Source organism: Pseudophryne corroboree, chromosome 4 (assembly GCF_028390025.1).
Source record: "Pseudophryne corroboree isolate aPseCor3 chromosome 4, aPseCor3.hap2, whole genome shotgun sequence".
Taxonomy (NCBI): domain Eukaryota; kingdom Metazoa; phylum Chordata; class Amphibia; order Anura; family Myobatrachidae; genus Pseudophryne; species Pseudophryne corroboree.
In genome coordinates this window covers 873,270,719-873,288,101 of record NC_086447.1, presented here as the reverse complement: position 1 = coordinate 873,288,101, position 17,383 = coordinate 873,270,719, and the positions used below count along the sequence as shown (strand labels likewise).

Genomic DNA, 17,383 nt, shown 5'->3' with positions numbered 1-17,383 from the left:
TGAGGTACAGTATATAGCTTGAAAAAGACCATTGGGTCGAAACGGCGTTGGTGCGGTGCTCCCAGACAGTGATTTATACGTGTTTTTACAGCATCCTCCTGTTACCATCCATATTGTTAAGGTATAGTACACGGGTGTTACCTAGGTGTTAGTCCGGAATTCACCTAAGTCAGTCTCATTTCATCTGACCCACCTTGTTTGTACATACCCTGTGATGGCAATATATAAGGAGAAATATTTTTAATTAATTTTTTATTAACTGTGCGACAATAAACTAATTTCTTTTTGGAAATAAACGGCTGCATTCACATCCATTATAAAGAAACCGTTATGTGAGGATACCCACACTCCAAGAAAGTGAGTGTGGTACGTTCTAATTGAACAAATTTTATATTATTGTTCTCTACTTTTAAAGATACCTTGATATGCATGAGTCTACACTATTTCAAGTGAGTTTTGGTACGTTCATCTCTGAATGAAAAGGTGGTGAGGAACTTTCCCTTTCTCAACTATCAAGAATTTCACCATATAGGGCTCTTTTCCCTTTGGAGAAGTCACAGGACTTACTTATATTGTCTGATGACAAACAATACTACACATTGTATGCCTCTTTTTATTTCTTGTTTCCTATGAATTTCATGTTGGAGATTGATTTGAATTGAAAAAGAACTATTGCCTATATCGGATACCAGAGAAATTCAAATTATCATCAGCTCGTCGAGATCTCATGTGATGTATATTTTCTCTATCTTGTTCTGATTAATTTGTATCGCCTTAGATTTCCCCTCAAACCATTTATATTTTCCATTATTGTATGTAGTCTAAGATTGGGTAGACCACAAGAGGAGTGAAATTGGGCTGACACTTTTTGCGCCAGAATACACACATCATATATTTTTTACAGTATATAGCTCTGTATACAGGTGATGTATATAGGGGTGTAGTAGTGAGGTACAGTATATCACTCTGTATGCAGGGAATGTATATAGGGGTATATATAGTGAGGTACAGTATATAGCTCTATATACAGGGGATGTATATAGGGGTTTAGTAGTGAGGTATATATTGCTCTGCAGTATACAGGGAATATATATAGGGCCGGGGTGTAGTGAGGTACAGTATATCGCTCTGAATACAGGGGATGTATATATCGGTATATAAGGGGTGTGTAGAGCGTTACGTAACAACTTAAGAAGTGAGCACAGATACAGAAGTTATGCTGGTAGGACGCGGCGTGTGATTGGCTGAGCTCTCAGTAACGTCCTCTGTCATTGGCCGCAGCTGTGGCTGGGGTTTTCCAGAGGCCTCGGTGTCAGAGTCAGAGACTAGTTCCTGGGACTCTGGGAGATGAAGCTGCCGGATGCCCTGATGTACGAGGTGAGAAGTTACCCGACACACGCCCGGTACTCCCGTGCCGTCACTTCTCCGTCTGTGTTACACCCGGGGGTGTCTCCTCTGTCTGACTGTGCTACACACTGTGGGGTGTCCCCTCTGTCTGTGTGCTACATGCTGTGGGTGACTGTGCCACACACTGTGGGGTCTCCCCTCTGACTGTTCTACACGCTGTGGGTCTCCCCCCTGACTGTGCTACACACTGTGGGGTCTCCCCCCTGACTGTGCTACACGCTGTGGGTGACTGCGCTACACACTGTGGGGTCTCCCCCCTGACTGTGCTACACGCTGTGGGGTCTTCCCCCTGACTGTGCTACACGCTGTGGGTGACTGCGCTACACACTGTGGGGTCTCCCCTCTGACTGTTCTACACGCTGTGGTTCTCCCCTCTGACTGTGCTACACGCTGTGGGTGACTGCGCTACACACTGTGGGGTCTCCCCTCTGTCTGACTGTGCCACACGCTGTGGGGTCTCCCCTTTTGTCTGACTGTGTGCCACACGCTGTGGGGTCTCCCCTCTGACTGTGCCACACACTGTGGGGTCTGCCCTCTGTCTGTGCTACACGCTGTGGGTAACTGTGCTACACACTGTGGGGTCTGCCCTCTGCCTGACTGTGCCACACGCAGTGGGGTCTGCCCTCTGCCTGACTGTGCCACACGCTGTGGGGTCTGCCCTCTGTCTGTGCTACACGCTATGGGTGACTGTGCTACACACTGTGGGGTCTCCCCTCTGTTTGTGCTACACGCTGTGGGTGACTGTGCTACACGCTGTGGGGTCTCCCCTCTGACTGTGCCACACGCTGTGGGGTCTCCCCTCTGTCTGACTGTGCCACACGCTGTGGGGTCTCCCCTCTGTCTGACTGTGCCACACGCTGTGGGGTCTCCCCTCTGTCTGACTGTGCCACACACTGGGTCTGCCCTCTGTCTGACTGTGCCACATGCTGTGGGGTCTCCCCTCTGTCTGTGCTACACGCTGTGGGTAACTGTGCTACACACTGTGGGGTCTCCCCTCTGCCTGACTGTGCCACACGCTGTGGGGTCTGCCCTCTGCCTGACTGTGCCACACGCTGTGGGGTCTGCCCTCTGCCTGACTGTGCCACACGCTGTGGGGTCTGTCCTCTGCCTGACTGTGCCACACGCTGTGGGGTCTGTCCTCTGCCTGACTGTGCCACACGCTGTGGGGTCTGCCCCCTCCCTGACTGTGCCACACGCTGTGGGGTCTGCCCCCTCCCTGACTGTGCCACACACTGTGGGGTCTGCCCTCTGCTTGACTGTGCCACACACTGTGGGGTCTGCCCTCTGTCTGTGCTACACGCTGTGGGTGACTGTGCTACACACTGTGGGGTCTCCCTTCTGTCTGTGCTACACGCTGTGGGTGACTGTGCTACACACTGTTGGGTCTCCCCTCTGTCTGTGCTACACACTGTTGGGTCTCCCCTCTGTCTGACTGTGCTACACTCTGTGGGGTCTCCCCTCTGTCTGTGCTAGACGCTGTGGGTAACTGTGCTAGACGCTGTGGGTAACTGTGCTAGACGCTGTGGGTAACTGTGCTACACCCTGTGGGGTCTCCCCTCTGTCTAACTGTGCTACACCCTGTGGGGTCTCCCCTCTGTCTGTGCTACACGCTGTGGGTAACTGTGCTACGTGGGGTCTCCCCTCTGCCTGACTGTGCCACACGTTGTGGGGTCTCCCCTCTGTCTGACTGTGCCACACGTTGTGGGGTCTCCCCTCTGTCTGACTGTGCTACACACTGTGGGTAACTGTGCTACACACTGTGGGTAACTGTGCTACACACTGTGGGGTCTCCCCTCTGTCTGACTGTGCCACACACTGTGGGGTCTCCCCTCTGTCTGACTGTGCCACACGCTGTGGGGTCTCCCCTCTGTCTGTGCTACACGCTGTGGGTAACTGTGCTACACACTGTGGGGTCTCCCCTCTGCCTGACTGTGCCACACGCTGTGGGGTCTCCCCTCTGTCTGACTGTGCCACATGTTGTGGGGTCTCCCCTCTGTCTGACTGTGCTACACACTGTGGGTAACTGTGCTACACACTGTGGGGTCTCCCCTCTGTCTGACTGTGCTACACACTGTGGGGTCTCCCCTCTGTCTGACTGTGCTACACACTGTGGGGTCTCCCCTCTGTCTGACTGTGCCACACACTGTGGGTCTGCCCTCTGTCTGACTGTGCCACACGCTGTGGGGTCTCCCTTCTGTCTGTGCTACACGCTGTGGGTGACTGTGCTACACACTGTTGGGTCTCCCCTCTGTCTGTGCTACACACTGTTGGGTCTCCCCTCTGTCTGACTGTGCTACACTCTGTGGGGTCTCCCCTCTGTCTGTGCTAGACGCTGTGGGTAACTGTGCTAGACGCTGTGGGTAACTGTGCTAGACGCTGTGGGTAACTGTGCTACACCCTGTGGGGTCTCCCCTCTGTCTAACTGTGCTACACCCTGTGGGGTCTCCCCTCTGTCTGTGCTACACGCTGTGGGTAACTGTGCTACGTGGGGTCTCCCCTCTGCCTGACTGTGCCACACGCTGTGGGGTCTCCCCTCTGTCTGACTGTGCCACACGTTGTGGGGTCTCCCCTCTGTCTGACTGTGCTACACACTGTGGGTAACTGTGCTACACACTGTGGGTAACTGTGCTACACACTGTGGGGTCTCCCCTCTGTCTGACTGTGCCACACACTGTGGGGTCTCCCCTCTGTCTGACTGTGCCACACGCTGTGGGGTCTCCCCTCTGTCTGTGCTACACGCTGTGGGTAACTGTGCTACACACTGTGGGGTCTCCCCTCTGCCTGACTGTGCCACACGCTGTGGGGTCTCCCCTCTGTCTGACTGTGCCACATGTTGTGGGGTCTCCCCTCTGTCTGTGCTACATGCTGTGGGTAACTGTGCTACACACTGTGGGGTCTGCCCTCTGCCTGACTGTGCCACACGCTGTGGGGTCTGTCCTCTGCCTGACTGTGCCACACGCTGTGGGGTCTGCCCTCTGCCTGACTGTGCCACACGCTGTGGGGTCTGCCCCCTCCCTGACTGTGCCACACGCTGTGGGGTCTGCCCCCTCCCTGACTGTGCCACACGCTGTGGGGTCTGCCCTCTGTCTGTGCTACACGCTGTGGGTGACTGTGCTACACACTGTGGGGTCTCCCTTCTGTCTGTGCTACACGCTGTGGGTGACTGTGCTACACACTGTGGGGTCTTACCTCTGTCTGACTGAGCTACACTCTGTGGGGTCTCCCCTCTGTCTGTGCTAGACGCTGTGGGTAACTGTGCTAGACGCTGTGGGTAACTGTGCTACACCCTGTGGGGTCTCCCCTCTGGGTAACTGTGCTACACCCTGTGGGGTCTCCCCTCTGGGTAACTGTGCTACACCCTGTGGGGTCTCCCCTCTGTCTGACTGTGCTACACACTGTGGGGTCTCCCCTCTGTCTGACTGTGCCACACACTGTGGGTCTGCCCTCTGTCTGACTGTGCCACACGCTGTGGGGTCTCCCCTCTGTCTGTGCTACATGCTGTGGGTAACTGTGCTACACACTGTGGGGTCTGCCCTCTGCCTGACTGTGCCACACGCTGTGGGGTCTGTCCTCTGCCTGACTGTGCCACACGCTGTGGGGTCTGCCCTCTGCCTGACTGTGCCACACGCTGTGGGGTCTGCCCCCTCCCTGACTGTGCCACACGCTGTGGGGTCTGCCCCCTCCCTGACTGTGCCACACGCTGTGGGGTCTGCCCTCTGTCTGTGCTACACGCTGTGGGTGACTGTGCTACACACTGTGGGGTCTCCCTTCTGTCTGTGCTACACGCTGTGGGTGACTGTGCTACACACTGTTGGGTCTCCCCTCTGTCTGACTGTGCTACACACTGTGGGGTCTTACCTCTGTCTGACTGAGCTACACTCTGTGGGGTCTCCCCTCTGTCTGTGCTAGACGCTGTGGGTAACTGTGCTAGACGCTGTGGGTAACTGTGCTACACCCTGTGGGGTCTCCCCTCTGGGTAACTGTGCTACACCCTGTGGGGTCTCCCCTCTGGGTAACTGTGCTACACCCTGTGGGGTCTCCCCTCTGGGTAACTGTGCTACACCCTGTGGGGGGTCTCCCCTCTGCCTGACTGTGCCACACGCTGTGGGGTCTCCCCTCTGTCTGACTGTGCTACACACTGTGGGTAACTGTGCTACACACTGTGGGGTCTCCCCTCTGTCTGACTGTGCTACACGCTGTATGTGGGGCCTCCCCTCTGTCTGACTGTGCCACACAGTATGTGGTCTTATGGGATTACCCCCTCTGGCTATATTACTGTCTAAGACGGTACTGCACACTACGTGTCACCCTTCTGTTTGACTGTACTACACACTATGGGGTCACCCTTCCTTTTTTCTCCCCAGTGTTCTGTATAATATGACCCCAGTGTGTACTGTATAATATGAGATCACCTCTCTGACTGTACTACATACTAATAGGGTCAACCCTCTATCTGACTTACTATATTTTATGGGGTCACCACTTTGACTGTACTGCACACTAGGGACAGTCACACCTCTGCCTGACTGTATTACACCCCCCCTGTCCTTACTAAATGCTTTAGTGGGTGGGGGCTTATTTCTACTACACCCTAGGATGAGCTCGCTATTTGTGCTGCTGTCCACTATTATACAAGATGCCCAACAAACTGTCTTTGTTACATCTTTCTCTGTATTATTCCTTTGTGGCCACAAGGGGATCCGTTCAATTTGCCGGCTGTCTGGATCCCTTCAGTCAGGATACCGACACTGGATTTCTGACAGCTGGCAATGCTACCAGCCGGAATCCCGGCAAAACAGTACTATTCCCACTCGTGGGTTTCCACGACACCCATAGAGTGGGAATAGATCCTGTATTTCGGTCACCACACCAACTGTGCCATAGCTTGCGGGTCACCATGCGCCATCTACTGGTACTCTAGGGGAATCACCACTCAGTCAGTGCCACCTCCACCACGGTATGTACTACCTCAAGTGGGTCAACTCACTGTCCATAGTACGCAACATATCTGTTGTATATCTCCGGTAGGTCTTCATGATGTCTTTTACACCCTGTACTACCTACCTAGAGGGCGTATACAAGCCCCCACTGTCTGTACTGTTCCCTGGTGACCACCTTACTGTCTGTACACCCCCTGTATATACAATATACATTTGTATATGTGTGTTACAGAAGTGCTGTGTGTGTCGTTATTTTCAGCTGGCATTTTGAAGTTCATCATGGCAGATGAGTGGAAGAAACTGAGCCTCCAACCAGAAGAAGGGCGCTACGACTCTGGAATTGCTGAATCTGTACAGTTTCTGAATGAGGATGAAGTTTCTAGGCTTCAGTCCTTGCCCGAGGAAGGATCACCAAAGTCTGATGGATCCCGCCCACATGAAGCCAAATCTACGGACAAAATTTGTGAGCTCCAGGACCTTGAGCGGATAGACTCGTCCTATGGCTCTTCATCTTTAACCGAATCACTGCCCCCGAGCTGTCTGCCCCCAAGTGGACCCTCTGAAACCGGCAGCCTGGACACGGAGCACATCAGCAGTCTGGCGTATCTGTCAGAAGAGGGGGACACGTGAGTTATGCTCTAAACATTTCCCTCCACTCAGTTTTAGAATAATGGGGCAGATGTATTAACCAGGAGAAGGTATAAGGAAGTGGTAAACCAGTGATATGTGCAAGATGATAAAGGCACCAGCCAATCAGCTCTAAGATGTAAATGAACAGTTAGGAGCTGATTGGCTGGTGCCTTTATCACCTTTCATTTATCACTGGTTTATCACTTCCTTATGCCTTCTCCAGGTTAATAAAGCTGCCCCAATGTACTGTATACCGTCTATAAAGGCCCATACACACTGGCCGATATATCGGCCGTTCTCTTGAACGGCCGATATATCGCGGGTCCGTCGGCCAGTGTGTACGGCCGATACGTCTGTGAACTCCGTCGTTCACAGACGTATCGCGTCGGCCCCGCAGCACAGCCGATGGCCAATATATCTACCAATATATTGGCGCGTCGCTGTGTGTGTACGGCGGTCGGCCGACCGCCCGTACACATGCTGCGGCGGCCGGCGGTGATTGACAGCTGAACTGGGCGGGCGTGTGTACACGCCCGCCCAGTTCGTGACGTCAGTCCCCAATGGGTCGGGCAGTGTGTATGCTCAACACACTGCCCGAACCGTCCATAGATATATCTGCAGATCAATTGATCTGCAGATATCTTTCCAGTGTGTACCCACCTTTAGTCTATGTGCAAGAGTTTGGCAGATTCATTGAGGTAAATTTACAAAGGTATTTTAGAACTGGTGATGTTGCACATAGCAACCAATCAGATTCTACTTAACATTTTATGTAGCTGCTTCAAACGTTTCTGTAACATTGACCATAATCCCGTTACTGTTCAGCTCTACCAACCTCCAGCGCCTTATGAATTCTCTGATGTCCCTTGGCTGATTATTCAGTGTTCCGGATAGAAATCTCATGTGCTGTCTGGCACATAACACTTTGTGCCTCATCGTTTATACAACGCAATATTAAAACATCTCTCCGTATGGTGATACAATATTTTATTGTCAAGGCAAATTCTTTCCTGTGCAACATTTGTTATCATGAGGTTTTGTTTTTTTTTGTTGAATATTTAAATAGTCTCGGGGAATGCCATATGGTAAGTCAATTCAGTACAAGGGCTTCACGCAGAGAACCGTAGGTGTTACGTGGGGGCTATCCTTATTACAGGGTTACACAACAGTGCATGGAAACTGAGTCACTCGTCTCCAGTAAACCTCCACGTACCTATATCACCCCCCATTTCAGACCTCTGTGACCTGAGAAAACCCCTGTCTCGTGATTTTTTCCCCCTCTGTGTCTTGGTTTGTGGAGGTGTCAGCTGCAGAGGTGAAGATATCCTGTATCCCAATATGCAGGAGGTGTCTGATATAGTATTGGGGATCCCCTGTGTAAAAGTATGTATGGGGTCTGCTGCAGTGAGGGGGATACCCTGCATAATATATGTGTTCTCTGCTGCAGAGGTGGGGATACACTGTATCCTAATATGCAGGAGGTGTCTGATGTAGTGATGGGGATCCCCTGTATAATAATGTGTATGGAGTATGCTGCAGTGATGGTGGTTCCCTGTATAATAATGTGTATGGGATGTGCTTCAGTGATGGTGGTTCCCTGTATAAGACACTGCATGGTGTCATCAGGATCCCATATATAATAATGTGTATGGGTCTGCTGCTGTGATGGGGATCCCCTGTATCCTAATATGCAGAGGTGTCTGATGTAGTGATGGAGGTCCCTTGTATAATAACACGTGGGATCTGCTGCAGTGATGGGGATCCCAGGTATAGTAATATGTATGGGGTCTGCTGCAGTAACGGGGGTTCACTGTATAATAATGTGTAGGGTCTGCTGCAGTGAAAGGGATCCCCTGTATAATAATGTGTGCGGTCTGCTGCAGTGATGGGGATCCCCTGTATAATAATGTGTGGGGTCTGCTGCAGTAACGGGGGTTCACTGTATAATAATGTGTGGGGTCTGCTGCAGTGATGGGGATCCCCTGTATGTGATGGGGATCCCCGGTATAATTATGTGTGGGGTCTGCTGCAGTGATGGGGATCCCCTGTATAGTTATGTGTGGGGTCTGCTGCAGTGATGGGGATCCCCGGTATGTGATGGGGATCCCCGGTATAATTATGTGTGGGGTCTGCTGCAGTGATGGGGATCATCGGTATAATTATGTGTGGGGTCTGCTGCAGTGATGGGGATCCCCGGTATGTGATGGGGATCCCCGGTATAATTTATGTGTGGGGTCTGCTGCAGTGATGGGGATCCCAGGTATAATTTATGTGTGGGGTCTGCTGCAGTGATGGGTGTCCCCGGTATAATTATGTGTGGGGTCTGCTGTAGTGATGGGGATCCCAGGTATAATTATGTGTGGGGTCTGCTGCAGTGATGGGGATCCCAGGTATAATTATGTGTGGGGTCTGCTGCAGTGATGGGGATCCCCGGTATAATTATGTGTGGAGTCTGCTGCAGTGATGGGGATCCCCGGTATAATTATGTGTGGGGTCTGCTGTAGTGATGGGGATCCCAGGTATAATTATGTGTGGGGTCTGCTGCAGTGATGGGGATCCCAGGTATAATTATGTGCGGGGTCTGCTGCAGTGATGGGGATCTCGGGTATAATAATTGTGAGGCACTCGATATCCCGCCTGTTGGGATCCTGGTGCTCAGCATCCCGGCACCAAGATACCGACAACTATTCTCCCTCTTGGGGTGTCCACGACACCCCTGGGGGGAGAATAAATAGCATTGCACACACAGCGCACCACCGTGCCCGCAGCGTGGCAAACGCAGTAGGCCACAAGGGGCTCTTTTTGCACTCACCCCGCTGCCGGTATTCCGGCGGTCAGGATCCCGGCGCCAGTATGCTGGGCGCTGAGGTCCCAGCAGCTGGGATATCTTAGTACACCCTAATAATGTATGGGGTCTGCTGCAATTATGAGGGTCACATGTATCCGCTACTGTAGCAGAAACCTTCCTATCAACCCATTTTTCTCCTTAATTTAAATATGAAAAAATTGCCAAACTCCATGGTATTATGTTTCATGTGTTCTTGCCATCATTGGTCCTCCTGGATCAGGTGACTTTCATCACTGGCTGACTGCAGCAAATACCAGATAAATGGTCTAATTCATACTCCTTTTCCACTAGCTCAAAAAACACGGGTAAATGCACGGGGGCGCGCATTTACCCGTGTTTTTTGCAAGTGGAAAAGGGTAAACCCGGATCAAGTGATCCGGGAATCCTACCCTGGTAGCTAGCCGGGTTGAACACGTGTTCAACCCGGCTAGCTGTCTAGTGGGAACGGGAGCCGTGTCGAGGTGACACGGCTCCCGTTCACAGTGCATAGGGAAGGCGGCGCTGGGAGATCATCTGATCTCCCTGCGCCGCCCCTGCCGTGTCTCTAGAAGCGTCACCAACCCGGCATTTGCCGGGTTGTGACTGCTAATGGGAAAGGGACCGAACACGGGTCGCAGCAGGGGGCAGCTCCTGTGTCAGGCTCCCGGCTGCGACCCGTGCTCGTTAGTGGAAAAGGGGTATCAGTAGTCTCCAACCTTAATTGGGGTGTGAGCTACTTTTGGAAAACACCCCCTCCCCCCAGCAATGCGCGCGCATGCCTGTGAAAGTGAGTGTGGCCGCAGGAAAGCGTGTGGCCTCACAACGGTAATGCGCCCCCCCGCATAGTGCCAGATACAGAATCAATGTCCCCCCCAGCAGTTCCAGATACACAAATAATACCTCCCCAGCAGTGCCAGGTACACAAATAATGCCCCCCCAGCAGTGCCAGGTACACAAATAATGCCCCCCCAGCAGTGCCAGGTACACAAATAATGCCCCCCCAGCAGTGCCAGGTACACAAGCAATGCCCCCCCCCCCCCCCCCCCCCCCCAGCAGTGCCAGGTACACAAGCAATGCCCCCCCCCCCCGGCAGTGCCAGGTACACAAATAATGCCCTGGGGTGCGGGCTCCGTCACACTCCATGCGGCTGCTCAGCTGAATTCCGCCCGCTGCAAGCTAGCTACTTTGATTAGAGCGGCGAGCTAGCGACGGGTTGGCAACCGCTGGTCTAATTCATCATGTCAGTGAGTTGAAGATTTCAGCCCTGTTTCTTTCCTTCGACACTTAGAGTTTTTGCCCGCATCTGGGTGACACTTTTATGATTAGAGTATCAGCCCCTTATGACTTTTGATAGCTCCTACCAGGTGTGTCCACTTTCTACTGTTTCCTGCAACGTTGGTCCTGGTGGGCGGCTGCTCTTCTCCCTCTTTCCCTTTAAGTAACCACTATTGACAGTGGTGTCCCCTGTCCCCTCTAATATTTCATTTGTCCTTTGCACCATTACATTTGGATCACACCCTGCATCAGGTAATCACTAAACAGCTCTGTACGGTGATGAAATTCTGCTTCCAGATGTATTAATTGACCTTTAGTGTCATCTAATCTTACTCATCGGAGTTCTAAAGAATCTGAATGGTGAATGCTGTGTGTTCTCAGTACCTTGATTGAGTATACTGGGGCAGATGTATTAACCTGGAGAAGGCATAAGGAAGTGATAAACCAGTGATATGTGCAAGGTGATAATGCACCAGCCAATCAGATCCTAACTGTTAATTTACATATGGAAGCTGATTGGCTGGTGTGTTTATCACCTTGCATTTATCACTGGTTTATCGCTTCCTTAAATGCCATCTCCAGGTTAATACATCTGCCCCTCTGTCCTTTATTGGACTTGGAGCAAATGAACATCATCTTAAGGGACAGATGTACTAATCCTGGAGAAGTTATAAAGTGGAGAGCACTAAACTACCAACCAATCGTCACCTGTCATTTTTATGACACAGCCTCTAATACGGCATTTAGGAGGTGATTGGCTTGTAGTTTTTCTCTCCACTTTATCACTCTTCAATGCTTAGTACATCTTCCTGTTTCCATAAGATGTCTCCATGCCCTCCTGGTGACCATAAACGCTTATCTGTTATTTAGCTGTCGCTTGCGCCAGCTGCATGCTACCAAAGCAGACTTGATAGAAGTAATCAGTAAGTGGTTCTAGATGCAGGAGCTTGGTGTGAGCAGGGAGTAAGGGGGACATGTGCTAAGCAGTGATGAAAGTGAAGTGCCCATGGCAACCAGTCAGCTACTCTGTATACATTTGTATTATGCAAATTGTAAATGTTATGTCAATGCTGATTGGTTGCCATGGGCAACTACTCCACTGGCGCACCTCTCCACTTAAATCACTGCTTAGTATATCTGCCCCTTTACCTCTTTATGACGCAGTAGTAATTGGCAACATAAGCGGTTACAGACGGTGAGAAGAAACCCCAATATCACAGACTGGTACAGGTTGAGTATCCCTTATCCAAAATGCTTGGGACCAGAGGTATTTTGGATATCGGATTTTTCCGTATTTTGGAATAATTGCATACCATAATGAGATATCATGGTGATGGGACCTAAATCTAAGCACAGAATGAACTTATGTTTTATATAGACCTTATACACTCAGCCGGAAGGTCATTTTAGCCAATATTTTTTATAACTTTGTGCATTAAACAAAGTGTGTGTACATTGAGCCATCAAAAAACAAAGGTTTCACTCTCTCACTCAAAAAAGTCTGTATTTCGGAATATTCCGTATTTCGGAATATTTGGATATGGGATACTCAACCTGTATTTCTTTCTCATTAAATCATGTGTTTTTCCCCCTCAATTCTCTGCTATTGTTGCCCTTACAGAATTCTCAAAGGGGCAGTTACACCAGTGTAGACGTGTTTTCTGTTGCGATAAAGCCGGTCTCCCCAGAAGGCCACTTTTGGTGTTTGAAAGACGGTAATAGACTCTGATTTGCAGGTTCTAATGCAATCATGGGCAAATAGCCACTGGATTTAAAGCACCAGTTAGATACAAGGCAAATGCAGCCTGGCCATGCATTGCACCAGAACCAGCAAATTGGAGATTATTACATACGATCCCTTGTCTGCTCAGTCACTCATCCAAGTCCTTTTCTCAGCACTATTATGTTGCCCTGATGAAAAAGACAGACATCAGGTGACGTAGGAATCGGATCTCTGTGACTGTCAGGCTTGACGGAATAGGTCAACAACTTGGAGAAATCCTCAATTAATGTGTGCTAGCCGCTAGCCCCCCCCCCCCTTCCCCCCCCCAAAAAAAAAGCTTAATTTTTATTTTATTTTTTTGCTTCTTTAACAAAAGGGGATCCACTGCATAAGATTCTGTGTGTGGGGGGGACGGTACTGCACTGATGGGGAACACCCAAGTATAAGATGAGTGAAGCGGGAGTACTGCACTGATGGGGATCCTCCTGTATTCGATGCGGGGGGAAGTGTAGTGCACTGATGGGGATCCTCTGTATAACATGGGTGGGGGAGCATTGCACTGATGGGGAACACCCTGTATAAGATGCAGGGCGTGGTGTGCTGCAGTGATGGGGATGCCCTGTATAAGATGCTGGGGGAGGTGTACTGCACTGTTGGGATCCTCTGTATAAGATGTGGGAGCACTGCACTAATGGGGAACACCCTGTATAAGATGCGAGGGAGGTGTACTGCACTGACGGGGAACACCCTGTATAAGATACGGGGGGAGGTGTAATGCAGTGATGGGGGTCCCTTGTATAAAATGTGGGCGGAGGTGTACTGCACTGATGGGGAACACCCTGTATAAGATCTGGGTGGGGGAGCACTGCACTGATGGGGAACACCCTGTATAAGATGTGGGGGGAGGTGTACTGCACTGATGGGGAACACCCTGTATAAGATGTGGGGGGAGGTGTACTTCACTGATGGGGAACACCCTGTATAAGGTGTGGGGGGAGGTGTACTGCACTGATGGGGAACATCCTGTATAAGGTGTGGGGGGAGGTGTACTGCACTGATGGGGAACACCCTGTATAAGGTGTGGGGGGAGGTGTACTGCACTGATGGGGAACACCCTGTATAAGATGTGGCGGGAGGTGTACTGCACTGATGGGTTCCCCTGTATAAGATGTGGGGGGAGGTGTACTGCACTGATGGGGGTCTCCTGTATAAGATGTGGGGGGAGGTGTACTGCACTGTTGGAGGTCTCCTGTATAAGATGTGGGGGGAGGTGTACTGCACTGATGGGGGTCTCCTGTATAAGATGTGGGGGGAGGTGTACTGCACTGATGCAGGTCTCCTGTATAAGATGTGGGGGGAGGTGTACTGCACTGATGGAGGTCTCCTGTATAAGATGTGGGGGGAGGTGTACTGCACTGTTGGAGGTCTCCTGTATAAGATGCGGGGGGAGGTGTACTGCACTGATGCAGGTCTCCTGTATAAGATGTTGGGGGAGGTGTACTGCACTGATAGGGTCTCCTGTATAAGATGCGTGGGGAGGTGTACTGCACTGATGCAGGTCTCCTGTATAAGATGCGTGGGGAGGTGTACTGCACTGATGGAGGTCTCCTGTATAAGATGTGGGGGGAGGTGTACTGCACTGATGGAGGTCTCCTGTATAAGATGTGGGGGGAGGTGTACTGCACTGATGGAGGTCTCCTGTATAAGATGTGGGGGGAGGTGTACTGCACTGATGGGAGTCTCCTGTATAAGATGCGGGGGGAGGTGTACTGCACTGATAGGGTCCCCTGTATAAGATGTGGGGGGAGGTGTAGTGCACTGATGGGGACTGAGGAGCGAGTTGTAGTATTACACTGCAAGGTGAGTATAGGTCATTATGCTGGGTTTCCATTGAGTGAGAATGTGCGCTTGTTCATATAACTCCTGACTACTTGTTCCAGTGTGGGTTATTTGTATTCCACTATTCACAGCTTGGGAAACATCACATATAAGCATGACAAAATGGGGTTATCTCCATTTAATAGCAGCTTGTATAACAAATAGGCCAAAAACTTTATACACTACCATACCCCCCAACATGACCCATTCCATTAGGTACAAAGGGGTAAATGTATGACGGGGCGATATGGGGGAGAAGCGGTATCGGTGCACGTTTTGTGTGCTATTCCGCTTCTCCCCCAAGTATGATGGCTGCGGTGAGGGCACAGTGACAGCGGCGTTATGTGCCCCTGTCCATATCTGTGCTGATATCTAAAAGTCAGCAGGCTGATATGCGCGGCCAATGTATGAACGGTCGGCATCGCTGACCATTCCGACACCTGGCGATACCCATTCACCACAGCAGGGACAGAGACACAGCGCGTCTGCTCTGAGCGCTTCGGCAGACAAGATGTTAATACAGAGAGGCGAAGCGGTAGTGAGGTGAAGCAGGAAGTGTTATAGCGGAACGGTGCGTGCCGCTATAATACATTTACCTAAAAATGCTCTGTTCCGGAACTTCCTTGCCAGTGGCAGCTACAGAGGTGGGGCTGTAAAATTCCAATAAGGGAGCCACACCCACTGCCGGTGCACCAAACCCAAACCTGTTGCCATCTTACACCTGATGCTGGGACAGTATGACTGATGTAAGGGAAAGCTGCGGTCTACCTGCTCTGGCCTGGCGGGGAATTAGAATGAAATAGAGGACATTACACATGAGAGGTCTTGTTACCCTACTCGCTGAACCACCCTCGTACGTGTGCTCTTCCATCACATATACAGTATACCATTTTCCCCAGGCAACGGCCAACATCCGTACCCACAGTCCATTTATGATGGAGAGTACCATAATCCTCCAGAAAAGTGTTAGCTCTTAAGCTTCTGGAGAACTAAAAGTCCCAGCATGGCCTGCTGGTTGTTCACTGGCACATGCTGTGATTCATGTGTTTACAAAAGGCCAGAAGGGTTTTTATGAAGAAGCTTTAGGATTTGGACACCAAAATGTGACTGCAAAACTGAGATTGATGTTCCATCTGGGACTTCCAATGGTGATAGGTCCCAGGGACAGTGGCTTAGACATTTCACAGTCTGGCAGATGTGACACTTTTGTTTTTCCCCTGATGTCTGAGTGGTTTAATATTCGGAAGTGCTCAGCGCATGATTTACACAGGGGAAGTAACCTCTGACACAGTGAGATGCGCTGGGTCTCAAAGACCTCCATGTCCCCCTCCTGCCACTGTTCCTCTAATGACACTGACTTATAACATGACTGTAAGCTCTTCTTGTCATCCTATCGTGTGGCTTTGGAGGCTGTTTCAGAGTGACCGTGGTTTCCCCAGGTTGGTGACATTCCTATCCGCTGTTGTCACTGCTGCAGCCTCATTGTGTTACTGTGACCAGAAACTTGAGCTTTTTATTTGGACTCGAATCCCCCTATAGCCTTGACTTCTGTCATCTGAAATTGAATTCAAGATATTTTACTTCCATACTATAAGAATCCACTCTGTGTATCCCTGTAACATGTTATGCACAGAACAATAGGTTACATATGATGTGACTGGTTACAATAACGCCATCTGGCATTCCCCGCCATGCTCTGCCGTGTGGTACCCGGTGTCCGCTACAGATCCTAACCATGACTGTGGCTCCAGCAGGGAAACCATGCCATGGTGACTTGCAGGTGGGTATTGTGGGGCCTAGCCCCTATTCCTGTGAATGGTGCAGTAAAAACTGGTCTGATCTGTGCTAGAAAGTGAAATAACACAAGGATGTGGTGAGTTGTTATTTCAGGCTGTGGAAATCCCCAGTGCCGGGGAGGTGTGCATGTCTCAGCCCTGTGTCTCTGTGCCCTGTTCTCTCTGCTGCAGCTGCTGTACTTCCACCTGTGTCACATGGTGCAGCCTGCAGAAATTCAGTATAAGGAAATCACCTTTTGGGGCAGATGCCTGCTGAAATCCTAGTCATGTGCTGTCTAACACAAGGGGGTGGTCTACCCACTCTCTCCCCCTTCCCGGGCACTTCTTATACAGATGGCTCCCACCTGTGGCTAGCGTACTCATATCTCCGTACTGTAATAAAGTAAAACAATACTCTTAGTCAAAGAGACATTTTAATGCAAGATATACAGTCTGTAACAATCACATCTGACAATAGAGGAAGGAAGGAGCTGGGGGCCGCATGTGGCTCACACTAAGGCGTTGATGCGGTAGCATTGGCATTCCAGGGCTGATGTACTATTGTATGGATTGTATTCATCATGGGGCAATAGGAAGTCATGCACTATAGTGACGCTGTTTCTCTCCCTGCAGGCTCCTGCACCTGTCTATCATTCACTCAATCCCAGAACTATCCGAATACATCATCTCCCTGGCTCCCAAGGAAGTCTTAGACATCCAGAACGACCTTTATCAGGTATGCTATTTGTGGAAGGTGACGCCACATCACAAGGGTTCAGCAGCGCAATACACAGTGGAGGAACATGGCTATATTACAAACAAGGGGTTTTAGACAGCTATGGTATCTTTTTCCTGTGCGCCAGGTAACCCCCTTCCCCATCCCACCCCTATTTTGTTTTCTATACACTGTCTGTGTATCCAGACCTCT

At 50.7% G+C, this 17,383-nt stretch overlaps 1 protein-coding gene across 1 annotated transcript in view; it reads left to right on the top strand.

Annotated features, from left to right (window-relative positions):
- The first annotated feature begins 1,212 nt into the window (after positions 1–1,212).
- NFKBIE (NFKB inhibitor epsilon) overlaps positions 1,213–17,383 on the top strand; it is a 28,942-nt gene continuing 12,771 nt past the window's right edge. The window contains exons 1-3 of the mRNA XM_063918818.1: positions 1,213–1,377; positions 6,607–6,973; positions 17,089–17,191. Of these exons, the coding sequence (XP_063774888.1) occupies positions 6,627–6,973; positions 17,089–17,191 (450 nt within the window). The 5' untranslated portion in view covers positions 1,213–1,377; positions 6,607–6,626. The remainder of the gene's footprint in view (positions 1,378–6,606; positions 6,974–17,088; positions 17,192–17,383) is intronic.